The sequence below is a fragment of the Monoraphidium neglectum genome (genome assembly GCF_000611645.1).
Source record: "Monoraphidium neglectum strain SAG 48.87 unplaced genomic scaffold scaffold00109, whole genome shotgun sequence".
Classification (NCBI taxonomy): domain Eukaryota; kingdom Viridiplantae; phylum Chlorophyta; class Chlorophyceae; order Sphaeropleales; family Selenastraceae; genus Monoraphidium; species Monoraphidium neglectum.
In genome coordinates this window covers 1,014-26,030 of record NW_014013519.1, presented here as the reverse complement: position 1 = coordinate 26,030, position 25,017 = coordinate 1,014, and the positions used below count along the sequence as shown (strand labels likewise).

General features: G+C 63.4%; 5 protein-coding genes across 5 annotated transcripts in view; 2 read left to right on the top strand and 3 right to left on the bottom strand.

Annotated features, from left to right (window-relative positions):
• Positions 1–12,021, bottom strand: part of MNEG_1145 (hypothetical protein) — a gene marked incomplete at both ends in the record, with an annotated part of 13,036 nt that extends 1,015 nt beyond the window's left edge. Inside the window, 26 exons of the mRNA XM_014050374.1 lie at positions 648–745; positions 1,177–1,546; positions 1,853–1,918; positions 2,266–2,344; positions 2,616–2,773; positions 2,993–3,142; positions 3,402–3,522; positions 3,941–4,061; positions 4,278–4,336; positions 4,935–5,057; positions 5,253–5,299; positions 5,672–5,795; positions 5,945–6,147; positions 6,368–6,434; positions 7,013–7,137; positions 7,368–7,439; positions 7,736–7,813; positions 7,882–7,950; positions 7,985–8,173; positions 8,663–8,861; positions 9,050–9,152; positions 9,496–9,608; positions 9,911–10,093; positions 11,221–11,332; positions 11,646–11,760; positions 11,944–12,021. Of these exons, the coding sequence (XP_013905828.1) occupies positions 648–745; positions 1,177–1,546; positions 1,853–1,918; positions 2,266–2,344; positions 2,616–2,773; positions 2,993–3,142; positions 3,402–3,522; positions 3,941–4,061; positions 4,278–4,336; positions 4,935–5,057; positions 5,253–5,299; positions 5,672–5,795; positions 5,945–6,147; positions 6,368–6,434; positions 7,013–7,137; positions 7,368–7,439; positions 7,736–7,813; positions 7,882–7,950; positions 7,985–8,173; positions 8,663–8,861; positions 9,050–9,152; positions 9,496–9,608; positions 9,911–10,093; positions 11,221–11,332; positions 11,646–11,760; positions 11,944–12,021 (3,222 nt within the window). The remainder of the gene's footprint in view (positions 1–647; positions 746–1,176; positions 1,547–1,852; positions 1,919–2,265; positions 2,345–2,615; positions 2,774–2,992; positions 3,143–3,401; positions 3,523–3,940; positions 4,062–4,277; positions 4,337–4,934; positions 5,058–5,252; positions 5,300–5,671; positions 5,796–5,944; positions 6,148–6,367; positions 6,435–7,012; positions 7,138–7,367; positions 7,440–7,735; positions 7,814–7,881; positions 7,951–7,984; positions 8,174–8,662; positions 8,862–9,049; positions 9,153–9,495; positions 9,609–9,910; positions 10,094–11,220; positions 11,333–11,645; positions 11,761–11,943) is intronic.
• Positions 12,022–13,398: 1,377 nt separating this feature from the next.
• MNEG_1144 (hypothetical protein) lies at positions 13,399–16,115 on the top strand (the record flags this gene model as incomplete). The annotated part of the gene is made up of 7 exons (XM_014050373.1): positions 13,399–13,556; positions 13,801–13,959; positions 14,105–14,333; positions 14,581–14,760; positions 14,971–15,153; positions 15,338–15,436; positions 15,651–16,115. 7 exons carry the CDS (start codon positions 13,399–13,401, stop codon positions 16,113–16,115), a joined length of 1,473 nt encoding a protein of 490 aa, XP_013905827.1.
• A 958-nt stretch (positions 16,116–17,073) lies between these two features.
• On the bottom strand, positions 17,074–18,989 carry MNEG_1143 (Aquaporin PIP1-2; the record flags this gene model as incomplete). The annotated part of the gene is made up of 5 exons (XM_014050372.1): positions 17,074–17,264; positions 17,500–17,632; positions 17,816–17,947; positions 18,289–18,571; positions 18,781–18,989. 5 exons carry the CDS (start codon positions 18,987–18,989, stop codon positions 17,074–17,076), a joined length of 948 nt encoding a protein of 315 aa, XP_013905826.1.
• Positions 18,990–20,778: 1,789 nt separating this feature from the next.
• MNEG_1142 (hypothetical protein) lies at positions 20,779–21,132 on the top strand (the record flags this gene model as incomplete). Its single annotated transcript, XM_014050371.1, has 1 exon — positions 20,779–21,132. The coding sequence occupies one exon, from the start codon at positions 20,779–20,781 to the stop codon at positions 21,130–21,132; it is 354 nt and encodes a 117-aa protein (XP_013905825.1).
• Positions 21,133–21,510: 378 nt separating this feature from the next.
• Positions 21,511–23,056, bottom strand: MNEG_1141 (tRNA (uracil-5-)-methyltransferase; the record flags this gene model as incomplete). The annotated part of the gene is made up of 4 exons (XM_014050370.1): positions 21,511–21,912; positions 22,184–22,239; positions 22,514–22,641; positions 22,809–23,056. 4 exons carry the CDS (start codon positions 23,054–23,056, stop codon positions 21,511–21,513), a joined length of 834 nt encoding a protein of 277 aa, XP_013905824.1.
• Positions 23,057–25,017: the final 1,961 nt, after the last annotated feature.

Here is a 25,017-nt window from a genome sequence, read left to right as displayed (position 1 = left end):
CGCCAGCCCTGCTGCCGCCATGCCGTCGGCGCCGCCGCCGCTGCTTCCTACCCCAAAACCGCCGCCGCTGAGGCCAAAGGAGGCTGCCGGGGCTCCGAGGGGCTGCAGCTCCCCCGCTGCCCCCGAGGAGCGCACGCGCGTGTGGGGGCCGTCCAGCAGCGCGCGCTGCTGAGCTGGCGAGAGGACCAGCTTCAGAATTTCCATCAAGGGTGGCTGCAGGGGGTTGTGGCACGCAAGGAGGCGGTTGAGGCGGTTGAGAAAGTTCAAGGGAGGCTGTGAGAGGCAGCGGGTTGATGAACGTGGTCTCAACACACAGACGGTCGTGATTGGCAGGGGCAGACTAGGGGAGGAGTGGAAGCTGCATACTGAGCACTCTGGCAGGAGCTGCATCAGTCAATCGCTCAGCAAGCGCTGCTTCGACGCACACACGCACGCACACACTCACTCACACAACCTCACACAAACTCACACACACACTCACACACACACACACACACAATCCACACGCACACATCTGCGTTGGCTCGCCGGCGTGCAGGCTGCCTTATGTGAAAAAACGATCCCTCTACACAGAGTCGGAGGCTGCCTACCCCCGGAGCCCGCCCCACGCATGGACTGTTTGCGCCGCGGTCCCAGCGATGCTTCACCTGCAGCTTGTTGGTCCAGTACAGCTTGGTGTCTGGGGCCAGGCCCTGCAGGCACGCTGTCAGGGGGTCCTCTGCCGCGTCATCCTGCTTGCGGGCACCTGGACGATGACGACACGCGGGAATGTGCGCGTGTCCATGCGTACATGAGCTTGAGCATGTGTGTAGGCGTGCGCATGCGTATGTGTGCGCAAGTGAGTGTATGTGTGTGTGTGTGTGTGGTGTGGTGTGTGTATGTGTGTGTGCGTGCGTTCGTGTGCGTGCTCGCGAGCACGGCCACGCACAGCCTTCCCTGTGTGTGGCGCGCGCAGTCGGTGCATGCAGGGAGTGTCAGGACTAAGAAACGGCGAGGGCATAAGAACGCAGGTGGTAGCCCAGCTTTGCATCTTATGTCCAGACGCGCACGGCCGCGGCCACAACGCGGCTTTGAGCTGCCTGCACCAGCAGCCACTGCACCCAAACAGCTCACCGCCACAAGCCACAGCTCCCGAACTGCAGGCCTAAGCAGTACAGATGCGCAGTAGGAACCCACCTGCCAGCAGTACATACGGCAGCCTCTCCCCCAGCACAAAGCTCCTGTCAGGGTCGCGCTGAGTCAGCCGCACCGCCAGGCTCGCGTGCGGCCCCTTCACATCTTCGCCGCCCCCCGCCGCCGCAGCTACGGCGGCCTCCTGCGCCGCCCCGCCGCCGCCGGCCCCCCTCCCGCCTCCCCTGGCGCCGCCGGGAGCGGCGCCGGCGCCTGCGCCGCCGCCGCCGCCGCCGTTGTGTCCGATTTCGTCCTCGTCTTCCTCCAGAGTTGCCGCCGCGGCGGCCGCCGCCACCTGCTGCCCCGTCAGGCGCCAGAGGCCGCCGGTCATGGTCAGCTCCCACAGAGTGACATCTCCGGTGAGTAATCGGCGCACCTGCGTGTTACGCCCAGGTGTGTGGGTTTGCATGCGTGCGTGTGTGCGTGTGTGCACGCGCGGGTGGGCAAGCACGTGTGCGTCTGCGATGGTTCATGCATGAACCCTCAAGCATGCATGGTCAACTAGTCGCTCGACGAAACGCTCAACGTGCGCCCCCGAAAGGGTCGTGAGAGCAGTACCCGACGCCACTCGTGTGTGGAGGGCGAACAGCCAAGCCCCCTCCCACAACACTCCCAAAAAAGCCCCAAACTTGCAAGCTAAGCCGCTTGGCTGAGAGGTGAGCGCGCCCAGCCCCGCCCCCACCTGCCTCTCCACCACCTCGACCGCGCCGCTGACGTCATCGTGCATCAGCACCCTGTCCAGGACACCCTGGCGGGCGGGGTGAGGTGGGCGAAGGACAAGTGGAGGGATCCGCATGTCGCCGCGTGCGATGGTAGGGGTGGGCCGCTGCCGCGCGACGAGCACCATGCACCACTGCCGCAGGCAGAAACGCAGGGTGGCAAACGACGTGCGCGCCATGCACGACTGTACATGCGTCGCACAGGCAGACGTGGTCCCATGCGTCCCTGCAACATGCACACACACCTCATCCCGTGCGATGTGACCCAGACGCCCCCGCAAGATGAACATCCCCTCCCCCCGCCCTGCGCCCGCAACATCCGCCTCTATCGCGCCTGCAGCGTGTTGGCGATCAGGGGTGCGCTCTGGCGCCACACCGCCTTGATGCCTTTGATCATCAGGGAGCCCCTCCCCTCCTCCGCCTGCGAGGACGTCTCGAACGCGCGGCCGGCGTACCTTTGAAGGCGAGATTGAGTGTGGCAGGGACGTTGGCTGTGTTGCAACGGCTGTCACAGAATTTCAGAGGGTCCCTCCCGGCCCTTTGATGCCACGCAGCCACCAGTTTCATGATTCCACAGACCCACCCAGATGGAATGGACAACGCCTGCACCCCAGAAGCGCTCCGGCTCTAACCTGCCGCCCCTAAAAAGTGAGCCTCTCGGATCTCTTCGATCCCTGGACCCTTTCACCCCACAACATCCAAATGGCCAGGGCCGTTTGCTCTCACCTGTTGACGTGCAGCAGGAGGAATGGCGCCGCCACTTGTTCAAACTTGAGCTCCATTGGGGCCGTAAGCCCGGCCGTGACCGCCGCCGCCGCGGCGTGGCCAAGCCCGATGGCTTCGGCGGGCGAGGCAGATGGGAAGTGGATGAAGACGCTGTCCGTCTGGTGACGCGACGGGTGACGGGCGGGTGAGGGGCAAGAAAACAGTAAGGTGGGCGTAAAGGCAAGCAGCCGCAAGGGGGGTTGGCCGTCTCGCGTCGCTGGGGAAGATGCTCGTGAACACGAAAGCCTTTGAAGGAGCCGTGTGGGAGGCTCCACACAAAATAAGGCGAAAGAATGCACGTTTTAGCATCAAGTGCTGAAGGGGGTTGAAGCGCACACCTGGGCATAGATGACGCGCCCCCCCGCCGCCTTTGGACCCAGAGTGCCTTCTTGTATCAGCGCAGCAATCCGCGCGACCGCGCCCCTGCAGGCCGCGGCCCCCAGCGCCAGGCAGGAGTCCGCCAGCGGGACACACTGCAGCGGGGACGCCTGCGCAGCGGATGAGCAGGGGCAGGGCAGCGCTCAGGTGACAAGGGATTACCTCGCTGGGCGGAGGTGGGGGGCCGTCTGGATAGCCCCCCCCCCCCCGTGAGTCGCTGGCATGAGTATGAGGCGGCGCCTCTTCCAACACGCCACGCCTGGCGGGCGTAGCCTGCGTGTCGCCGTCCGAGGTATCGCATTTTCGTGCAGACCCATTATCCGGGGCGAGCAATGAATGATCCACAACACCCCGTGGGGCCGCCCGCACCTGGGCGCCGGTGAAACCGTAGAGCGCGTTGGCCGTCAGCTTGAGCGCCTTCTGCCGCCCCTCCAGCACGGCGCGCTGGGAGGGGTCCTTCTCCCCCTTGAGCTGGGCGCGGGTGGAGGCCCTGGGGGTGGGGGGCGTGCATGTTTGTACGAGAGTGCATATGTACGTGTGTGTGCGTGTGTTGCGTGTGTGCAGGGAACAGGGCCGGCCTTCAGAATTGAGTCGCCGCGCCCTGCTCGTATCTTGGTGTTCGGAAGGGCCGGGGGAAGCCTGGGCGCCACGTTCCAGTTGGCCGCCAATCCGTGAAATGCACACATACAGCAACAAAAGAACAAGCAGACGCAATCCCTGCGCCATCACTAGGAATGGATGCCACGAGAGAAGGCCTTGGCGCGTCAGGGCGAGAAAGCGGCGATCTCTCCCGCGCAGGTGCTTGCTTATGGGGTGCATGTTTGAGAAGTGGCCGCACACACCTGGCTATCATGATTGCCGTTCAGGAGTTCAACCCTAAACCCTACAAACCTAACCCTAAACCCCACCTGGCTGTCATGAGCGCCGCCAGGATGTCTGGCAGGATGCCCGACCGCAGGGCGGGCTTCACAAACGCCGCGCCGGTGGGCGTGACGGTGCAGTTCTCGCGCCCCACCGCCGCCAGGTCCTCTGCGTTTGGATGAGGATGGGAGTGTTGCTCGGGGAGTGCATCGAGGCCCATCACGGACGCAATTCCCTGGTAAAAGGGTGAGCCAGGGCAGCCCAGTACCTGGCATGCACAGAAATTGTGGTCGCCTGGAGAGCAGCCCAGCTAATGCAACTAGCGGATGTAGATTGGCGAAGCGAGGGGCGCGTCGTCGAATCGTGACTACGCCTGCAACGCACCCGGGTGCACCAGTGTCGTGTAGCAGAGGTTGTAGGCGCGGTACAGGCTGGGGTACAGGCTGCGTGAGGGGGGTGCACAGGCAGTGCATTACGAATGCAGGCTGAGCGGAGGATGTGCGCAGGCAGTGCGCCGTGAGATGGTGGCAGGGTGCCAGGGTGCTGGCGGTCCTGGGGCAGGTGGTGCGCCGACAGAGGTGGGCGGGCAAGAGGGACGCGGGTGCAGAGGACTGATGGCAAGCTGTCGCCAGCAGGCTGATTAGGTGTTGGGGAAGAGTTGGCCGGAAGTGATTGGGGCCAAGGGCTGCGAGGTGGGAGTTGCTAAGGACAGGCTGCTTGTGGGGGAAAGGGCGCATGATGTGAAAGTGCACATCGTCGCACGATCATTCCACGGGAGGCCTGACACTCAACCCCCCCAACGTTCAAACTCTGCAGGTTGCAAGTCAGGGTGCCATTTGAGGCAGGCCGTGCAGCCGTCGACCGCCCGAACGCATGTTTTGGGGCAAAGGAGGGCAGGCGTGTGCCTCGCCGCCCAGGCAGACTGCTGAAGCTTGGAGGTTGGATCAAAGTGCACGAAATTGTCATCATGCGCCACCTGCATCAGGCCAAACCAGGACAAGGCACCCAAGTAAAAACGGGATTAAATGCAGCAAGGCGCACCTGGCAAAATCCAGGATTGCGACGGGCTGCCTGTAGTGCGCCGCCGTGTTGGCCTCAATGGGGTGCATGAGGAACGGCGACTCAGACAGCGCCTGGGCCGCAGTCTTGCCCCCAATGATGTAACTGCCGACGAGAGGTTTGCGGCGGCGAGTGACTGTGTGCAAGCGCGGGCTGCTGCACACCAAGCGTTGAGTACAAGCTCCCAGAGAGCAACGTCCCATCAGCGTGGCGGAAGGGGGAAGCCCGCGGGTGGAGCTGCACCAGCCGGGTCTCAAGCTCTCAACACACGCGCAAGCGCGGCGGGCGTGGCGCGCTCACCCCTTGCGGTGGGCGTTGCGGTGCAGCAGGCTCCATGTGCGTATCATCTGAGAAGGGTCGGGGTGGGCGGGGGGGAGGGTGAGAAGGGGGCGCAGGTGCACATGGGGGCCCCCACTCTTTGAAGGGGGGGCACAGATGGCATCGGGAGCAGATGTGGGGAGGGAACAGAGCATATGGAGCGGGAGGGCAGGGTGCACTTCGGAGAGGGGGGGGGGGCAAGAGGCCAGATGAGGCGCGACAACAAAGGGGGAAAGACCCAGATTGTCACCCACTATAAGACCGATTCGTGCATGCACGCACGCATGCTTGCTGTTGTGTGTGCGCACGCACGCGCACGCGAGGATTCAAGCACGCACACACTGTGCAGCATCCAGCACGATAAGACGCAACCCCTCGCATCCACACCCGCCCAGGCACACCTGTGCATTGTAGAGGACCTGCTGGACTGTCAGCCCCGTGGCCCGCGCCATCTCAAAGCTCTCAGGCAGGGTCGCCAGCCGCTCCGTCAGCCGCCGAACCGCCAGCACGCGGCGGCGCGTGTACCTGCGTTGCAAGAGTTGGCGGTTGGGGCGGATGACGTCATCGATGTGAGTTACTTGTGTGCCAATGAATGCATGTCGCGACTAACTGTGCGACACCAGAAAGAGATGGCTGCAGCCTTATGGCAACAGCGTCTGCACGTTGCGCCTCACCTCGCCAGCCGCACGGCCGCCGCCCGCTGCGACTCGAGCGTGGCGGCCGCCGCCGCACGGCCGCCGCCACCCGCAGGCCCGGCGGCCATCTGCTGTGCCAGGGCCGCGAGCGTGTGCGGCGCCAGCACTTCAATGGTCTCCCCCAGGAGGCTCTGCACACAGTCCGCGAGCGTGAACGTCGCCAGCCCCTGCCCCGTCAGGACCTGTGGGGGGGGGCAGGGGTCAGCGAGGGTTTATGTCAACAGCTGACCTAGCTTTGGGCCGCCTGAAGGGCTAGGGTTTCAAGGGTGCGGGCCAAGATTTGACACCACAAAATCAGAGGTCCAGGTTGGCGGGAAGGGCACCACGAGATTTTGAAAGTATTTCCAGGTGCAAGACCGTTTGAGCGGGTGTTGAATTCCTGGGACTGAGCCAACCGCCCACCTGCCGCAGCACGTCAAACACGAGCCGGCCCTGGGGGTCCGCTTTGAAGGTCTCCTGGTTGCTCGTGCTGCAAAATGACAGGGTCGCGGAGCGACGGGCCGGTGAGTGGCAGCGCCAAGGAGAGGGCACACAGGGCCGCAGGCAAGTGTGGTGTGGGGGGCGACAGCACATGCAGATTGCAAACGATCATGGGTCGAAACGGTAGATTAGCCCTGCTGAAAGCATTGGGCAAAAAAGGTTCCACCTGGACATCCTGCTCTGTGATTTGACCCATGCAGGGGAGTCTGCAGGAAAGCAGGGGCGCAAGGCGGTGTCGCATGACAACGTCAGGACGTCAGCAGCAGCTCAGAGGGCCCCGAACGCGCAGGATGTCCGCAATGCAGGAGTGTGCGAGCGGCCCAAGCGCTGTCCAGCAACATCCAGTCGCGGCGGCCGCCGACGCTGATGGCACCATGCATGGCCTGTGGCCGCAGAATCACGCGGCAGACACAGCACCAACGGAAACACCTCACTCAATTGCACACCCTGTGATACCAGGGCCTTGCGAGCGCGACGGGGCCTCAACCCAACCAAAGAAGTCCCATCCCTGCCGCACTCCACACCCCAAAAACACCCCAAACACCCAATCCTGCAAAAGTCTCACACTGAACAACGCTCTTGATGGCCAGCGGCTTGCGGCTCTCACGGCCCAGCCTGCAGATGTTGAGGCCGCCGCCGTCCACCCGCAGCTGCTGAAAGCGCGCCACGAGCGCGCCCATGCTGTCGCGCACCTGCGCCAAAATTGACGCGCGGAGTCGGGGTTCGAGGGTGTCGCGCAGGGGCAGGATCGAGTCCCATGAGAGCAAGCCTTCACTGCAACGGCCCGCCAACCCGCGGGCTGGAACTCCAGCGACACCGCCCTGCTGCGTCGCAGTTGCGCTGCGTCGCCGTCTGCGGCAAGCCGCGAGTTTCCAGGAGCAAGAGGAGGTTTGACGAGGATCCGGCGTGCCTCCCCTGTCACCTGGAAGAGCGTGAACGCATCGGGGTCGGAGTCCAGGACGTGCTGCCTCCAAGCTGCCAGCAGGGCGCCCTCCTGCGGTGGTTAGAGCATGGCGTGCGGTTGCATGTGGCGCGCGAGATCGCGAGTGCGGGTCTTCGTAAGTGTGCAGGACAAGCGTGATCGCAGCAACCGAGGTTGCTTACACGCAAACGTCGATGGCGCCTGCTCGTACAAAGCACATGCTCTCATGGTTGCACACTCTCAGGTGCACAGACTTGCAGGACAAGAGACGGCGGCGGTCGGCAACGAGCAGCGGGACAACAGCGTCATCCTTTTCCAGCAAGCCCTCTCGGGCTGTGGAGCAGCGATGCCTCAGCCATCCCGCTCACCGACCCGAACAGCCGCAGCTCGGCGCCCTCCGCTTCAAAGCTTGCCGGCGCCGCCGCTGCTGCCCCAGCCCCTCCGCCCTGGCCCGCCGCGAGCAGGAACACCACGCAGCGCACTTCTTCCCCGCCTGCTGCTCCTGCTGCTCCACCACCACCTCCTCCTCCTCTTCCTCCTCCTGCATCCTCAAGTCCTGGTCCTCCTCCTCCTTCTCCTGCTGCTGTGTCGTGCGTCGCCGCGGCTCCAAGCCGCACCTCCCTTGTTTCGCAGCACACGCAGATGACCGGGTCCTTGGACGCGTCAACTGATCTGATCGCGCCGTCCGAGGGAGCCACCAGCACGTCGAGGCCCATCACCCGCAGCGCGGGTATCGCGCCGGCCTTGGCGGCACGCGCAGCGGCAGCAAGCGCGGGCGGCGCGGCCGCGCCCAGACGCCGTAGGACCTTTCTCGGGAAAGGGTGTGGTGGGTGGAGTTGGGATGCGAGAGACAGAGTCAGGATAATCAGGCAAAGGCTGAGGAGAAAGTCGGCCTGGGTGGTCTGCGGGATTGAGGGGCAGTAGGCGACGTGGGTGGGGGGTGGATGCATGCCCAGGTGCTTGCATGCCTATTGTGGCAAGCAGTGGGCGTCGCGTCTGCTGCAGCCCGTCTGGAGGCTAGCGTCGAGCCACAGCGATCGGCCCTGAAAGCACATGCTGATGAGTGAATCAGCTCTCTGGCAACCAATCGGCCGCCCATAAGGCGCTGGCGTGCAGACCGCGCTGGCAGTGCACACGCGCACACAATTTGATACACGACCATACCCCAAACCATCCTCTTGCATGGCGAGGCGGAAGTCTCAAGCGCTGCAACTTCAAGCAACAACATCACCACCAGCTGCGCCCAAAAGCGTCCTCAACCGCTCCCGACGAGACAAGCAGGCGGCGGCGCCCACCTCTGGCTGCCACGCCTCGTCAGCCAGCTGAGTCGCGTCCGGCGTCAGGCAGTCCAGGGCAGTCCAGGGCGCGACCACCTCCAGGTCGCACGTCGACACCCGCGCCCCCGGTGACACAGTTTGGTACCCGCTGCGGCCGCCGCGTGCGGGCGCAATGTGCAGCCACGCGCCGCCAGAAAGGCCGGTGTCGCACAGGAACCTGAGGCGATGAGGGGGTTTGGGGCCAGCATTGCTCACGGCCCCGTGGACACGGGACGTGCACGCTGGTGCTGATCACGATTGATGAGCCACGCTTGCGGGGCCTGCGGCGCCTCAGCTGCGCCGGAGCGAAGCGGACGCTTCCTGGCAGCCGCGTCGTTGTTTGGAAGCTGGGGAGCCACGCATCACCTGTGCATCAGCTTGGCGTCGTTCTCGAGGGTCTGGTTGCCGCGCGAGAAGGCGAAGCCCTGGGCGCGCAGCGCGCCAGTGGAGGCTGTCTTGTGGACAATCTCTGTCGGCCGCGTTATGCAGGGGCGCGGTCGGTGTGGCAGGGCAGCAAGATGCGGGGAGGCAGGGCGGTCAGGAGGGTGGGGACAAGGAGGGGCGTCGAGCAAGGGACAACCGGCGGGGGCAGCAATGCATACGGCTTCAAGGCGTGAGCGGCGCCAGAGAGGCCAGCACAGACAGGTCATAAGTCATCGGCATGGAGCCGGCCAGGCCACTGTCTCATCACGCCCTGTCGCTCAAGGCAATTAGGCACCAGACATGAGCAGCCAGCACAGCACTAGCTGGCTGCAACCGAATCCAGCAGAAACGCTGCGCCACAGGTTGCAAGGAGCAGCTGCAGCACGCACCCGCTGCCCTTTTGAAGTTTGCGCCCGGGTGCAGCGTGATGCGCAGGTGCACATCGCCGCCTGGGGACGCTGGTCTGTAGTACATGATGGGCCGCGCCACCACCGCCTCCACTCTGGTGACGCGGCATTCAGGCGGCAGCCTGCATGCATGCGAGCGCGCGCGTCGAAGCGAGGTGCTTGGGGCCGACAATCGACGCGGCGGCCAGCACCGCCGCTGTCTGGTCTTCCCAAGTTGGCCGGTGCATCGACCTTCAAACTGATATCTGGCCTGCTGGTGCAAAAACCTGCAGTCATATCCCTGCGGCTGTTGGTCCTAAATGCCTGTGCCACAAGGCGCTGTTGGATCCAACAGAGAGGCTCATGGGGCTGAATCAACAGCAGACAGCCAAAATCGGAGTGTGCAGGCCCAGCGCACCTCGCGTTGAGCAGCTGCTGCAGGCGCGCCAGGTCAGCCTCCCCCGGCTCCCGCGGCGCAATGGAGCCCTCCTCGGGTGCATGCACCAGCGGTGCGGGAATGTAGATCACAGGGGCGTAGTCATCAACTCGCACCAGAAGCGTACGCGGGCGCGGCCCGCCCGCGCCGGAGCTGGTGCCACCGCTGCAGACGCACCAGATACGGAATCGGCCGGCCTGGGGTATGGGAGAGCGATGCACCGCCAATGGACGTCCTGTGCTGGTGAACGGCATACTGCTGGCATTAGCGGCAGCAGCCCGAGCTGCAGCAGCAGCACGCCGTGCGCAGCGTGGCGGAGGGGCGGCGAGTCACACCGAACAACCCCGACCGCTGCCGCTCATACTAAGTAAGTCATTCATATCTGTCGCTGCACAATTGAGCCTGTGCCTCGCTCGTTGCAGCCCCGACGCGCCTTTCCTGCGGTGAACTCGCCTGCTCGTCAACGCTGATGCACATTCCCGTGATACCATCACAATATAGGGCTTCTGCATCTGATCTACCAGCCCCGACACACTCCATTGTCGCGATCTCGCCGGTCTTGGTGGTATCGTTGGACGGCCTTACTGACAAGCGTGGCACTCAGCTTGCAGTCGATTATGTATCTGAATGTGAACCTTGTGAACTTTGAAACGCTACATCCGAAGCACTGGGGGAAGTGCAGGCGTGCGGCGTTTGCACACATGACGACAGTCAGCGTCACTACTGCGCCCTTCTGGCTGCTCTCGGGGCTTGTGCTCGACGGATCTTGATACAATAACAGTTTCGCAACATACATGCAACTTTTTTCACGAGACTGCGCAAAAGCTTCTAACCAAGACACAAGCTTCGGTGGCGACGTCTCCAAAAAGCCGCATCACAGCCGTCTACGCCGGCACCGCGACGAGTTAGCGCCGCGACCCAAACTGGTCCGCCACCTTGACATACGCCTTCCAAGCACCCTCCTTGACCCGCCTGGCCCCCTCAGACAGCGCGTCGCCGGCCTGCTCCGCCGCGCTGCGGTCGTCCTTACCATCATCCTGCATCGCCCTGACCCTTTCCCTGGCCTCCCCACTGCGGGGCACGCAGAGAAGCAGCGTCACGCGGAGGGCTGCGGGCACTCTGCTTGGCAAGGCAATACACATTCAAGCAAGTGATACACCCTGTCAATGGATGCCTCTGCACCCAAATGGGCCTGCGCAGGGCAACAACTCACTGTGCAGGCGAAACAGGCCCCCAATCCGCAACAACAGGTACAGAGCATGCTGTTACTGTAGCAGGCTACACGGGCTCACGTGATCGTGTCGCTGGCACCTGGCGCGTTCCTGGCAGCGCGTGTGTGGCCCTCGCCCGCATCGGTGCTGATGTTCTTGAGGTCTGTCACGTCATCGGGCCCTTTTGCGTTTGCTGTGCGGGCGCGGGCGCGCGCGCGCGCGTGTGTGTGTGTGTGTGTGTGTGTGTGTGTGTGTGTGCGTGCGTGTGTGCGTGCGTGCGTGCGTGCGTGCGCGCGCGCGTGCGCGTGCGTGCGTGCGTGCTTGCTTGTGGAACGCGCTCCCATATACATGTTTCCAGCTTGCGCCTGAGGACGTAGGTGCATGCACACAAGTCATGTGTTGTATCTTTGCTGTGATTACCAACGCAATCTCCTCTGCCAAGCAGCAGTGCGTTGGCGATGGGTGTCCCTCGAAGCTATGAAGCGGCTGCCGACACCTGAGCGCACCCGGCAGCTGCTCCTCAGGTGGCGGCGGTGTGGGTGTGGCATCGACAGCCTCGGGCTCCGTGGGCAGCACAGTGGGCGGGCTAACGGGCTGGTTGAGGTCGCGCGTGCCGCCGGCCTGCACATGCGAGCACCGGGAGGTGAGGTGGCAGTCGCATGGTGCTGCTTGGCTTGCTGCAGCACGCTCGCGTCCTCAGCATGAGCTCAGCTGTGCAGGGCAGGTGCGTTACAGAAAGGCGCGTCATAAATTGTTCTAGGTTGCACGATCATACGACCTGTGTGTGTGCAACAGCATACACACCTGCGCAAGCAGAGGTCGGTTTGCCACGGCCGCTGCCGCCCTCGACGCCGACGTCGGTGATGTCACGACACGCAGCATTGGGAAAGTGAGGTGAGCGCAGCAAAATAGTTTTGAGACTAGGTGGTGATATTCACCGTTTTCTATCGAAGAGCCGTGGTAGCCGACCGCGAGCCGGACTGCAGCGCTGGAGATCCGCGAAAAGATACGATGGAATGCGATGATGTTATTTAAGACTGTCGTGAAGGGACGCATAAACACGCAAGCCATCGCGCTGCGCTGCGGTGTGCCGGTTTCAACGGGGGATGCCGTCATCGCCCAGCATGCACAGCGCACACGGCAAGCCTGCATGTTTGGCATGCCTGGAACCCAGATGCCTGTGAAGCAGTCCCTTTCAGATATATGGATGTCACTCCTTTCCATCAGACAAGTACCACACGCTCGCATGACTGACACCAGCGTCACATGGGCCACAACTGCGCTTTGGAGCCCGAGCACAAGCGAGCAGAAGGGCAGGCCTCATGTCTTGGTGAGTATGATAATACAAGCGGCAGACTGCCTGAACATATTTGCACGCTTCATCCGTCCCATTGATACCTAGCGCAGCAAACCAGAGCGAAAGGGGGTGGGAACAGGCAGGGCCTGGGCACGACAGGCACGCCAGGCGGTTGAAATGCGGTGGCTATGGTGCGTGAAGCTTGAAAACCGTTATAACTCAAGGCTGACATCGTTTCAAAGGGCACCGGCCAACATCATTTGGTCATTGCCTGCCGTGGATCGACGACGGCACTCTCGCTGCCGGTGCATCCTGCCCGCTGTCAGCACACGGTCTGCGACGGGCACTTGTCTCCAATGATTTTTTTGACGGTCTTTTTCTCTTGTACAGTCGTGATTGTTCGCTTCACAACTTTCTGCCGTGCACTATCGCGCTCGTGGCCCTGGCAGAAGCCCACGACGCATGGGCATGGCATTTCTGACGTCTCCAGCCGCCTGGTTCGGCTCCCCAGTCGCCACCCCCTCAACGGGAGGCAACACGAGCAGCACGTCACCACGGCGCACATCGCCCTTGCGCGCGGCGGGCGGCCTTGTCTCCGAAGTGGACCCGTTGAATGACAATCTTGAAGAAGACAGCGTTGCGATTCGTCAGCTGCGCCAGCAGCTAGCGCTGGCCCTCACGGAGAACGAGCAGCTGCAGCGGTGCGCGTGGAGCAGGCCTGCGTCGCTGCATGACACGTGGGAGACGAGGGGCAGGGGCACGTGCAAGGCAGGAGAGGCCCATGCTGCACAGTGTGGTGCTTGCATATCATGCGTGCCACACCTTGGCCTCCAGCGTCTGGCCGACCCAGCCGCCAGCGCCTGCGGCCGTGCCCCTGCCCCTGCCCACCCCGTCATCCATTGCGCTGACCGGCGTACCGCTCCTGGACCCACCCCCGGGGGCGTGCTTGCAGGGATGTGGCGATGCTCTGCGAGCAGCGCGCCGGCCGCATGTTCAGCAGCGGGTACCTGCTGTCCGAACAGGCGGCCAGCCTGAAGCAGGACAACGCACTGCTGAGGCAGCAGCTGCGCGCGGTGGCGGCCGAGCGGGACAGCTTGCTTGAGGACAGAAGCGTCATCAGGTGCGGGGATGGTGTCGCGCATGCTGCACTCGTTTGCATTCTTGTGGGTGCATGTGGGCGAGTGAGCGGACGAGCGAATCCTACTCGAGTGGATTGGGTGCTTGTCCACACACGCTAACGCATGTGGCATGCTCCCAACGGCACTGTGCGGCTGCAATCCCTCTGCGGCCTGGTCCAAACTCGGGCCGCGCCGCCCGCCCGCCGTCCGCTCCTCTCCATGGCGCCGCACGGCCCACCTTCTCAGGGACAGCAAGCACCAGTCCGACAAGGGGTGGCGCGACGCGCAGCTGCGGGTGGCAGAGCTGGAGGGCCAGCTGTCCTTCTTCCAGTCGTCCAACGCGCGCGCCCTCACAGACAGGCGCGCGGGCGCCGCCGCCTGGCCGCGTCGCGGTCGGCGCGCATCGTGTGCGGTGGAGCGGCTTGCACAAGTGCCTGTTTGCCGCTGGGTCGCTGGAGCTGTCGCCTTGTCCAGGCATCGCAGTCGCTGAAACCCACTGATCGCCGTGCCTGACATCATGCATGCCGCGCCTCCCCTGCATTAAATCCAGGGACACCGCTATTTTCGAATCCAAGCAGCTGCGGGAGCAGCTGGCCGCGAGCCAGCAGCGCGCCAGCATCCTCGCCGCGGCACTGGAGGAGCACCAGCGGGCGGCCGCGGCGAGGCCCGGGCCGGCGGAGGAGAGCGCAGAGGCGCAGGCCCTGCTGGAGGAGCGCGCGCGCGTGCAAGAGCAGCGCGCGGCGCTGCAGGAGCTGGGTTTGGCACACGAGAAGCTCAAGGTGTGTCGATGTCATTCGAATGACAAGTATGATGGTGTGATGTGGTGTCTTTGTAGCGAAGATATGTCAGGCTTTCGTGGTGGGGCCTCATGTGCTGGATGCTGGCGGGCTTGCTACTGCATGATCCAAATGCATCCTTGTAGATGCATTGTGTCAAATCCCATTTTCCCGGCAGCACGCTGCGCCGCTGAGTCGCCGCAACCCGCTCTCAATGCATCCCCCTCACCCTCATTGACCTGTGGCGCAGGAGGAGCTCCAGGCGGCCCAGGAAGCTGCCCGGCAGGCGCAGGACACGGCGGAGGAAGCCCGGTGCTCGGCCGACGAGGCCGTCGCACAGGCGGAGGCCGACGCGGCGGGCGCGCGGCGGCAGCTGGCCGCAGCAAAGGAGCAGTCTGCGCGGGCGCGGGCGCAGTCGGCGGCACTGCAGGTGCGCTCGGGGCCCGCCTGCGTGACGCGCGAGCGCTCGCAGCGGTGGGCCACCCCGCAATCCGCCGCAGCAGCATCACCCACGCGCGTGCTGCCCTCACCGCCGCCTGTGTGATGCGAGAGCGCTCGCAGCAGCGGGCCACCTCACATGGTCAAAGCAGCATTGACTCACGCACGCGCTGCCCCCTCCGCCGCCGCCGCCCGACCGCAGAAGCAGCTGAATGAGCAGAGCCAGCGCGAGGGCGAGCTCGAGACCCAAATCGAGCAGCTCACGGCAGCGCTGGTGGCGGCGCAGGCGGGCGTCAAGGAGCTGCAGACGCAGCAGTCGAACGCGTTCCGGACGCAGGCGTACGCGGATTCGCAGGCGGCGGCGGCAGCAGCGGGCGCGTTTGAGGTGCGGCGCAGGCGCGAAACGTTTTGCGCAGGCTGCGACACCAGCCTGTGGATGGCTGAGACTCTGCTTGTAAATGGCAATGGCTGGCTGGCAGCATCGTACTTGTCTCGCTGTTTGTTTTTTGGTTTGCGGTCTGCCGATCAGGCAGCGAGGTTGATGAGCCTGCCCCCTGCTCCCCACCCAGGACCTCGCGCCTGCCACCCCCGCCCACTCTGTGGACTCGGAGCGGTCCGGCGGCGCCGGCCCCCATGGATCCGGTCACCAGCTGCAGCGCGACCACCGGGTGCGTGGGGGCATTCGCACCCTGACCTCGTGCACAACACAAAATCAAATATTACACAGGCTTGGGCCTGCGCCATGCTACCACGGCTGTCATCGCTGGGCATCATGATGGTTTTTGCCACATCTCTCCGTTTCTGAAGCTTGTAAATGTGATCTGGCGCCACCATAGCTCCCGTCCGATCCCATGAGCCCATGTGCATCACCTCATCCCCCAGGTCCTGGAGCTCCAGCGGGAGCTGGAGGAGCGCGACGCCGTGCTGACGTCACTGCAGCAGCACTGCAACCACCTGAAAGAACGGCTGGCCTTGGCAGTTAGAGAAAAGGTCGAGGCACTGCTGCTGGCCGCCGCCGCGGAGTCGAAGCTGGGCAGGCGCGGGGCGGCTGAGGGCGGCGGCGGCGAGCCCGACGCGGAGGAGGACGCGCCCGCGTTTGGCGGCACCGTCGCAGCGGCGATCGAGCGGCACGAGAGCACCGCCGGCGGCGGCGCCACCGGCGGCGGGGCGTGGCTTGCGTCTGCAGGGCCGAAGCGGGTGGATGGGCCCAATGGGAAAGGCCCAGACCAAAGCATTACAAAGCAGCCTTCGACGCCCAAAGTCGTCGGCGGCGCGGCCGGCGCGGCTGCTGGCGCGGGCACGCCCAGAGGCGCCAAGCCTGTGCGTGTCTACCTGACAAGCCGCTGACCTCGACCCCCCGCATAGTTTTTCCACAAGGCAAGGCTGTGCGCTTCCCGTACACACGCCCGACGCAGGCGGGCCGCCCCCGCCTGTGCGGTGTGCCGCTCCATGCCGCTCAGCCAGCGCAGTACTGGCGCTGTACTGCAGCTGTACAATCACGTCACCCTCTGCATGCGTGGTCCATGACTGTTTCCCAGCCACTTGATCACATGACATATGTTCCAACCAAGGCACGGCTCCCAGTTCGAATTCCTGGGTCGCCCACCCTATCCCTTTCTATTGTTCTAAAAGCTCCTGCTGCCCGGCTGCAGCCAGCCAACCAGCAGACGCGCGTCGTGACCCGCACGGGGCGTGCAGGCACCAGTGGCTCTCTGGCGCACGGGCTCTGTCGCTATTCCTTGGGCTTCGTGGGCTGGGGTCAGGCGGCCTCGTGTGTGACAAGGCCGCCCCCTCTTTGTAAGTGGAGCGCATGCGCCGCACAGGGATGCAAGCCCTCCCTCACCTTGTCCCCTCTTCCGCACTTCTGCAATCACGTGGCCGACCGCCTCGTGCACGTGCCTGTCATTCGCTGCTGCCGTGTTGATTTTACACAACACACAGCCGCATATAGTCATGATGGGCCCTGTGAAGGAGCATGCGCGCCCATGCGGCGCATGGCACGGCTGCATTATTGCAGCAGCCGGGCCTTGTGATTTAGAGCCGGGGCCGTTCACGTGCGCGCTGTGCAGCACGTGGGTCCCACCAGCCACTTTGTCGCCGCACGGCAATGATCCTCCAGTAACTTGTCCCTTGATTGTGAAGGGAACCTTACCAATGAAACGCCGCACCCCCCAAAGCAAGCAACGTGCAACATAAAAAAATCCGCACGGTCAAAACGCCTGCATGTCAGCATGTGTCGCGGCCACCCCTCGCCGGGGGCGCAGCCGGCGCCCGCACCCTAGAGCCGTTCACGCGCGTCAGCGCCTCAACCGCGGTTGGGCGCCGCGCGGCCGACGGGGTTGCGGCCATACAAGAAGATGGCCAGGCCAGCGGCCAGCGCCGCGCCAAAGAACTCGGCCCCGATATACAGGAAGGAGACTCCCACGTTGCAGGCAAACACGCAGGCCGGGCCGATGGTGCGCGCGGGGTTCAGCGAGGCGCCGGTGTAGGGGCCGCCTGGGCGGGGGCGGGGATATGAGAGTGGGTGGTCGGGGGTGTCAGTTCGTACACTGGCAGAGGCGGCCCGCCCGCCCAAGCAGGGCTGACGGCAGACCAGACGGTTTCAGGCTTTAGCTGCAAAGCTCGGCGTCCACCACGCCCGCCGCGTCACAAGGTAAAATAACATCAACGCAGGCGGCGGGCCGCCGCGTGGTGGGGGAGGGTGGGCTGCAAGGGGCGTGCAGCTGCTCACCGGTGAGGGCGGCGGCGTAGAGGGAGAGGCCGATGGCGAGGGGCGCGGTGTTGCCGTGGCCGGGCTTGGCGACGGCGGCGGCGTACACCGTCATCACCAGCAGGAACGTCATGAGGAGCTCCCAGCCAAAGACCTGCCACGTCAGAGTGGGTGGCCGCGGATTGCAGGGATGCATCTTCCCATTGCGCGCCGGTACACCTGCAAAAGCGTCCGCAAGCGGCGCAAAGGGGCGCCAGCCGACACAGAGGCCGCTGTGCCGGCTATCGCACGCGTGGATATACTCTAGCTCCCGCGTCCCCCCCCTGCAGCCGCGCACCTCGCTGTTGTTGACGCCGGGCGCGGGGCCGAAGCAGCCGGGCGCGATGCCGCCCTGGAAGTCCTTCTGCAGCAGGTGCAGGCCAGGGATGAGGCCCGTGTAGATCAGGGAGCCGAAGATGGAGCCCAGGATCTGGAGATTGCATGAGGGCGGACATGGGATGGGGCAGGGCAAGGTTGGGTGCAGGTACATGGTCGAGGCGAACTGCTCCTGGGCTTTGCCAGTTGACCAGCATCACGCCCTCCCCAAGTTGCTGGGCGCGTCCCTGCCGGCGCTGGCGGGCTCGCGCGGCCCCTCGAGGCTGGCGGCTGCATGGGCACCGCCGCGCCAGAGCATCCGCTGCATGCCTGTGAGCGCGGCTTTGAGGGACCAGGGCGGCCCCGCGCTGTGCCTTGGGCCGTGAGGCCGGCGACAATCACTCGTGTGTGGGCCGGCTGGCGGATGACCTACTGGAGTGCCGGCCAGCCACCCACCTGCACTATGATGTACAGCAGGCCCCTCCACCAAGTCATGTGCCCCGTGCACATGAGCGAGAAGGTCACCGCCGGGTTCAGGTGCGCGCCGCTGATGTTGGCAAACGCGTAGATGATGGCGACGAGTGCAAAGCCGTTGGCGGCAGGCGCGGTCGTGTCCTTCGGGGGCGCGGCGCCACCGAAGATTTGGAAGAGGAGCGTGCCCATGAATTCGGCGATGAGGGCGCGGAACAGCTCGTTCCTGATCTGGCCGGTGTGATCCAGCACCTTCTGCACCTGGGTGCTGGGGGGCCGAGAGGGTTCCGGGGGCGCAGGGTGCAGGGCCGGGTCGAACTTCGGGGCGGTGGGTGGCGGTGTGCCCGCTGCGACGAGGGCGATGCCGTGGTGGCGCCGCGCCCGCGGAGCACCCCAAGCACAAGCGGCTGCGAGTATTCCAGAGGCCGCGCGGCTGCATGCGCGGCCAGTCGCATGCGACGCGCGCAGTCAACTCACAGCACGCCGATCTTCTCGAGTCCGTTCTCAATCATGACGGGCAGCAGGCCCTCGTCATCGTACGCCTTGCGCGCCGGCGACACCTCCTCGCGCCCATTGCCACCGATGTCTGGCGCCGTGCGCAGCAGGCCGCGGTCCTCTTGCTCGTCGCTGTAGCGCGCGTACGCGCTGCCCGCCTTGAGCTCGATGCGGCTGATGCCGTCCGACATGGCTGCAAGGGGATGGGGGCCGCGGTGCAGTTCACGGCTTGATACGAGAGCCTAACCCATGTTTGGCAGTCATACGTGTTCTTGAAGCCTTGCAGGCCACATAGAAACGGCCCGAGTCGTGGCACGCCAGAGGTCAAAACGGCAGTGAAGATGATCGAGCATCCACAAAAGTGTTTAGATTTTGCTCCAGTCCAATCAGAAAAGCTCCGCTGCTGCAGGAGGCATGCTTGCTGCTTGTGCAGCAGCACAGCACTGCTTGCTGCACCAACCCCGGCAACGGGAGGAGTTTGAGCAGCAATCTCCATACATAATTACCTGCTATAAGATTTGTTCAATGGTCCGCAGCGCGATCTGGCGTCCGTTTCAAAGGTTCCCAGGCCAAGCAGACTGCGGTTCACTTAAAAAATGGGTGCTAGCACAAAGAAGCCTTAAAATACGAGAGTTAGCTACAATAATGATCCTAGCACAGCCGTGTCAGCGCTTTCCTGCAGGTTTGGGAAAGTTTCAAGGTAGCTGCTTAAAGTGAAGCTGCTCGCATCGCGCTGCTCAATGACTAGGGCAGCTCTGGCTCCAGGGGCTTTGCGGGCCTTTGCAGGTCTTTGCTAGTTTGTGGATGAGTATGTTTCATGGTCAATTCATTAGGCGGCAGGATTCGAGGGGGTGAAGCCACCTAGGTTCACGCAGCAGGTGCGCACGGGCCCATGGGTTGCATCAAGACAGGATGCGCATGCACGGCAGGCTGGGATTGCGAGATTTCTGCGGCGGGGTGCTGCGCAGGTACGTAGTAGCAAGATGACTGCATTGATGGTCCATTTGCAGGGGTCAGCCACACTTATGGCAGCTTGTGCTGAGAGGGCTACAATCACCTGCCCCTGCAAAGGAAACGACGTGGTGACAATGGGATAGGCTGTATGTGGGTGTGCAGTTGTCACCTCTGCGTGTTGACGTGCAGATTCAATGGTAAGCTGCAGTCCAGCCCTCCCCCCTGCAACTGATGTATTCTGCGGACAACGCCACCTCCAGCGGCAGCGGGACAGCAGGCTTATGCACGGGCTTAAACCTTCAAGAGTGACATTGCGTATGCAGATATGGTTGATTTGTCGATGACTGACATGTTGCGCACCTTTTCAGCCAGGGGTCCATGTTTTGACTCCTTGATTGACCAGACAATGGGATCACAGCCAGAGATGCGCTTCGAGGTGAGCCAGCGGTCCGGATTCAATGTGGCAGCCGCGTGTAATGTGCATCTTCTCATTGCTTCGCTGCATGTAGCTGGCTGACTGCGGAAGTGACTGACACCTGCACAAGTGTCACCCAAGGTGGCTGTTGGATTCTGATACACTGTAGTGTACCGTATGCAGCGTATGGCTGGAAGCCCAAAACATCACTTTTGGGAGTGGTAGACACGAAAAGGGTAGCTCGCCTTCGGCAAGATCACTAGCTTGCAGCGAGCTCGAGCTGCATCCAAGAACCCGCAGCACCTGTCGCGCTTGAGAATTGAAACCAAAAGGAGGGCCCGTGGGCAGCAAGGTGCTGAATTACCCACGACCAGCCCCAGCGCGTGGTGCCAGCGTTGCCGCGGCGCACCGCAGTCGCTGCAGGGTGTGCCTCACGCCCTCATCAGCACGACAGCCCCGCCTGAGGACGGGTCAGCGCACATTAGAGACCGTCGCAGCCCTCCTCAGCAGACGCCCCGCACAATCGCCCTCGGGCCGGCGGCACCCCCGCACAGGGCTGCACCTGGCGGGCCGCCCCCCCGGCAGCAGCAGCAGCCGCGCCCGCGGCAGCCATGATCCCGAAGGGCGCCTTCCTGCGCGTCGTCGACAACTCCGGCGCGCGCGTCGGCCAGGTGATCTGGACCCGCTTCTCCGCCGCCAAGCTCGGGTCCATCGTGAAGGTCGCCATCAAGGAGGCGAAAGGCGGGAAGGTCGCCGCGGGCCAGATGAAGAAGGCCGTCGTCGTCGAGACAAAATACCCCACGCGGCGCCCCAACGGCGCGCACTTCCAGTTCCTGCGGAACAGCTGCGTGCTGCTGAACGAGAAGGGCGCGCCGATCGGCAGCCGCATGCGGTCGCTGCTGACGTACGAGTTTGGGAAGCCCAGGTGGAAGCGGCTGTCGATGCTCGGGAATCGCCTGTTCTGACCGCGCGCCACTTGCGCCTGGCCGCCCTTTGATATGCCTGCGTACCGTTGTGCAACTTGGAGGCTGGCGGGATTCAGGCTGCTATTTCCTTTCCACGAGCCCGCTGCAGCTGCGCGCTGTTTGCATGCGGTTTTCCAGTTCATGTGCATGCATGCGTTTGCTTGCAGAGGTGCCGTGGTAACAATTGACAAAGCCGTTTGTGGAGTGGGCAGCTGGGCGAGCTGGTGAACTGCTATATTGTGTTGACGCGTGCTAATCGACCCGGAAAACCCAGCAGAAGCCCAGCAGGCACGCTCTCAAAGAGAAAGAGCAGTCAAGAGAACAAGAAAAGCATGTAGAAAAGCAGGCGCATGGTCAAAGCGTCCCTTCTCTTGAGCATCATCTCCACACGAGGTAGGCGCCGCACTCAACGTGGTCTGTGTAAGGGAACTGGTCAAAAACCGCAAACCGCGCCACCCGGTGCGTCGCCGCCACCGCCCCCATGTCCCGCGCGAGCGTCTCCGGGTTGCAGCTGATGTACACCACGTTCGAGAAGTCGCCGAGCAGCTGCCGCGACTCGTCGTCCAGCCCGGCGCGCGGGGGGTCCACCAGGAGCGTCCGCAGCTCGAGCTCGTCCCAGGGCGTCATCCCCTTGAGGCGATTGCGCGTGCCCTTGGACTTCCAGGTCTCGGTGAACTCGTGGGCCGCCATGCGGGCGATGAAGACGTTCTCGGCGCCGTTGGCGGTGAGGTTGAAGCGCGCGGCCTCGACGGATGCCTTGGATACCTCGGTGGCAATGACCTGGAGGGCATGGGTAGGAGGGGGGGGGGTTGTTGGCAGACGGCCTTGCTGGAAGACAGAGGCGGGGGTACGGGACAGCGGTGTTTTTATGGTGACTGAAGCAGGAGGGTTTGATGACAGGCTGGGCGTGCAGGCATGATTACATGTCGTCACAAGCATGTGGGCGTGGAAACATTGCACGAGCCGCAGCTGGCAGAAATGCAGAAGCAAGGATGCAAATGGGTGTTGAGTGTGTTGAGTGTGTCCGCGAGGTGTATAGCGCCGCATGCACCTGTCGAAAGCACGGCGCCAGGGCCACCGTGAAGTTCCCGTTGCCGCAGTACAGCTCTGCGTGCATGTATGTGCATGTGGTGTGTGTGGTGTGTGTGTATATGTGTGTGTTTATGTGTGTGTGTGTATGTGTGTGTGCGCGTGTGCGTGTTCGCATGCGATCACAAGGCAAAGGTTTGACATGTTGCTTCAACACGGTTGGCAGAATCACGCATTGCATCATATCACACATGCAATGCGCGATATACTTGGTGTGCCACCAAGCCATGCTCCACGGAGGGCAGGGCTGTTCCTCCATTTCATTGGGCCCGAAACCGGCTGCAGGCCGCACCCAACGGCTGGCCCCAGGGCGCACCCAGCATGTCATGGTCGCTGCTGCCGCGCGTCACGTCCTGCGCCCAGCTGAGCATCTGGGCGGCGATGCCCGAGTTGGGCTGCGAGAACGCCCCCTCCACCTGCCTGTGGTGCGCGGGCGGGGGTGGGTCGAAGGGGCGGTGGTTGTTTGTGATGGGGGCACGCCGTGACGGGGGCGGAATCCAGACTTCTTGCGCCTCGCGCGTGCATACACTCATCCCCACAGCGCTCGGTACCCTCACCACACCCTTCAAATCCCCCTGGCCTCTCACTTGTAGACGAGCTCCCTGGCATTGACCAGCAGCCGCTCAGTCACAAAGCCCTCATCCAGCTCGACCTTCTGCTTGTGGCTGCGCCCGATGACGTGCAGCGCCCGCGCACTCTGCTGCTGCTGCTCCTGCTGCTGCTCCCGCTGCTGCTGCTTGCTGGCGAAGTGCGCCTCCACAGCTGCGCGCAGCTGAGACCTCAGGTCGCGCGCCGCGGCGCTCCACTCGTCCCCGAGCTGCTTGTGGTACACCATTGTGACCATGGCGTCGCCGCTGAGGGCTGTGTGGATGTTGACCTGCGGGTTCGCACATGCGCATGCATGAGGATGAGTTGAAGCGTGTGTGTGTTTGTGTGTGAAGGGGAGTGGTAGATGGGTAGATGAGTGGTTTTGTGGGCACGTACCAGGGTGATTGTGTTGAAGGGGCATAAATGTGCTTCCCGTTGCAAGTGCTTGGTGTGCGATTCCAAGCAAGTTGCGGTGGCACCACGTGTGCAGCTGCGTGGCCGCCCCCCTGGCAGGCAAGACAGGCATGCAGCGGAGCGGGCGGGCGCCACTGCCAGCCGCCAGACTTGCAAGGTACAAAGCTTGCCTGGTACAGCTTCCTGCGCAGCTGCTCGGAAGCTGCGCAGGCCCTCATCACTTCGGCCATGAGCACGTTCATGACCTCCGACCCAACGGGAAATGAGTCGACACGGTAGCGCTGCGGCGCCTTGGCGCCCTCGGGGACACCAAACATGACATAGTGGCAGCTGCCGCCCTCGTGCCACACCCTGCGATGGGGGCGTATGTGTTTTGGAGGCCCGTTGATGGGTCCGAGGCGTCTGTGCGCAGTGCAAATGGCTGATGTGCCTTCACTGATGCCATTGTGTGTTTGCTGCCGTCACGCCGCCAGGAGCGGGCCCAACGCGGCCGCTACCGCCATGGCGCTCCCCAATCGCTCGCCTGAACTCCGCGCGCTGGCGGTAGTGAATCGGCGCACTGCGGTGGACCTCGACGGGCGGCAGGTCAAACCCAGAAAAGATGGCGCGCACGCGCTCCAGCTTGGCTTCGAGCTGGGTTTCATACTCCTCGGGTTTGACGATTGTAACGCCTTTCATCTGCGCCGGTACCTGCTGCTGCTGCTGCTGCTGCTGCTGCTGCTTCTGCTCATGCTGCTTCCTCTCATGTTGCTGTGCCGCACTTGCATCAGCTGCGGGTGGCGCCGCCTCTGCCGCCGCCTCCACCGTCGCTGCCGGTTCGGAAAGCCGCCGCTTCATAAGACGCGGCGTTGCACAACGTGAGAGCACAGGAATCTGCAGGGTTACTAGATTCCGACGCGCTCCAGCCCGCAGGAGCGACTGCATGAGTTTGCTTCGCCGTGTGAAGCCGAACGTGGGCGGCAACTTTTCGTTGATGAAGTTGTATACGAACAGAACAGGATTTTTTATTACCTACATGGTGCAATTGTATGTGTCGGTCTCAAAGCACTCGCAAGATCAGTCCACCATTGGTGGGCACCCGTGGCACTATGCCTCCTGCAGCCTGCCGCCACCAATATCAGCTTGATTATGTGAAGATAATAGAATGTTATTACAAGTATTGGCTGAGTGTGTCGGCAATGGGCTCGCTTTTGGTGTGTGGTCAATCCGGTCAAAAACTGGCGGTGACCAGGGGATACCAGTACAGCGACACGCGGTGCAGGTAGTTTGTGTGCAGCTGAAGAGAAGCGGGGTGGGTGCTGATCGCAGTGTAAGCCACGAGCTCTGCGCCTTGTGGCTGACGCGCGCATTGCGGCACTGCTTGCTGCCACAATCTCGCGCAGTGAGGCGTGAAGGCGTCGATGCAGTGAGCGTACGCGAGTCCGCTGTGCAAGACGGTTTTGACCTCCAACATCAAGTAGCCAATCATGAGCAGCACCAGACCCCGGCTAGCGGTGCATGCTGCAGCAGGTCACCTTGCCGACTCCGTGCAGCCGCGGCCCTCGCAGGCGCTCCCAACTCTTCACCCATCAACAACAGTTCGCGCCGAGTCATCGACTGCCCTTTGGTAGGACCCTGCGCACCAGCCATGTGGAGGCCATTCGGGAAAGGAACGATGATTACACCATGCAGCAGAGACACCATGGTCATCCTTTACAAACACTTGATCATCTTTGGGTCCGCACGCCCACAAAAAGCTGAGTCCAGGCCTGGCACTAGCAAAACTGCTTCACAACGCCGATGGGATATGGTTGC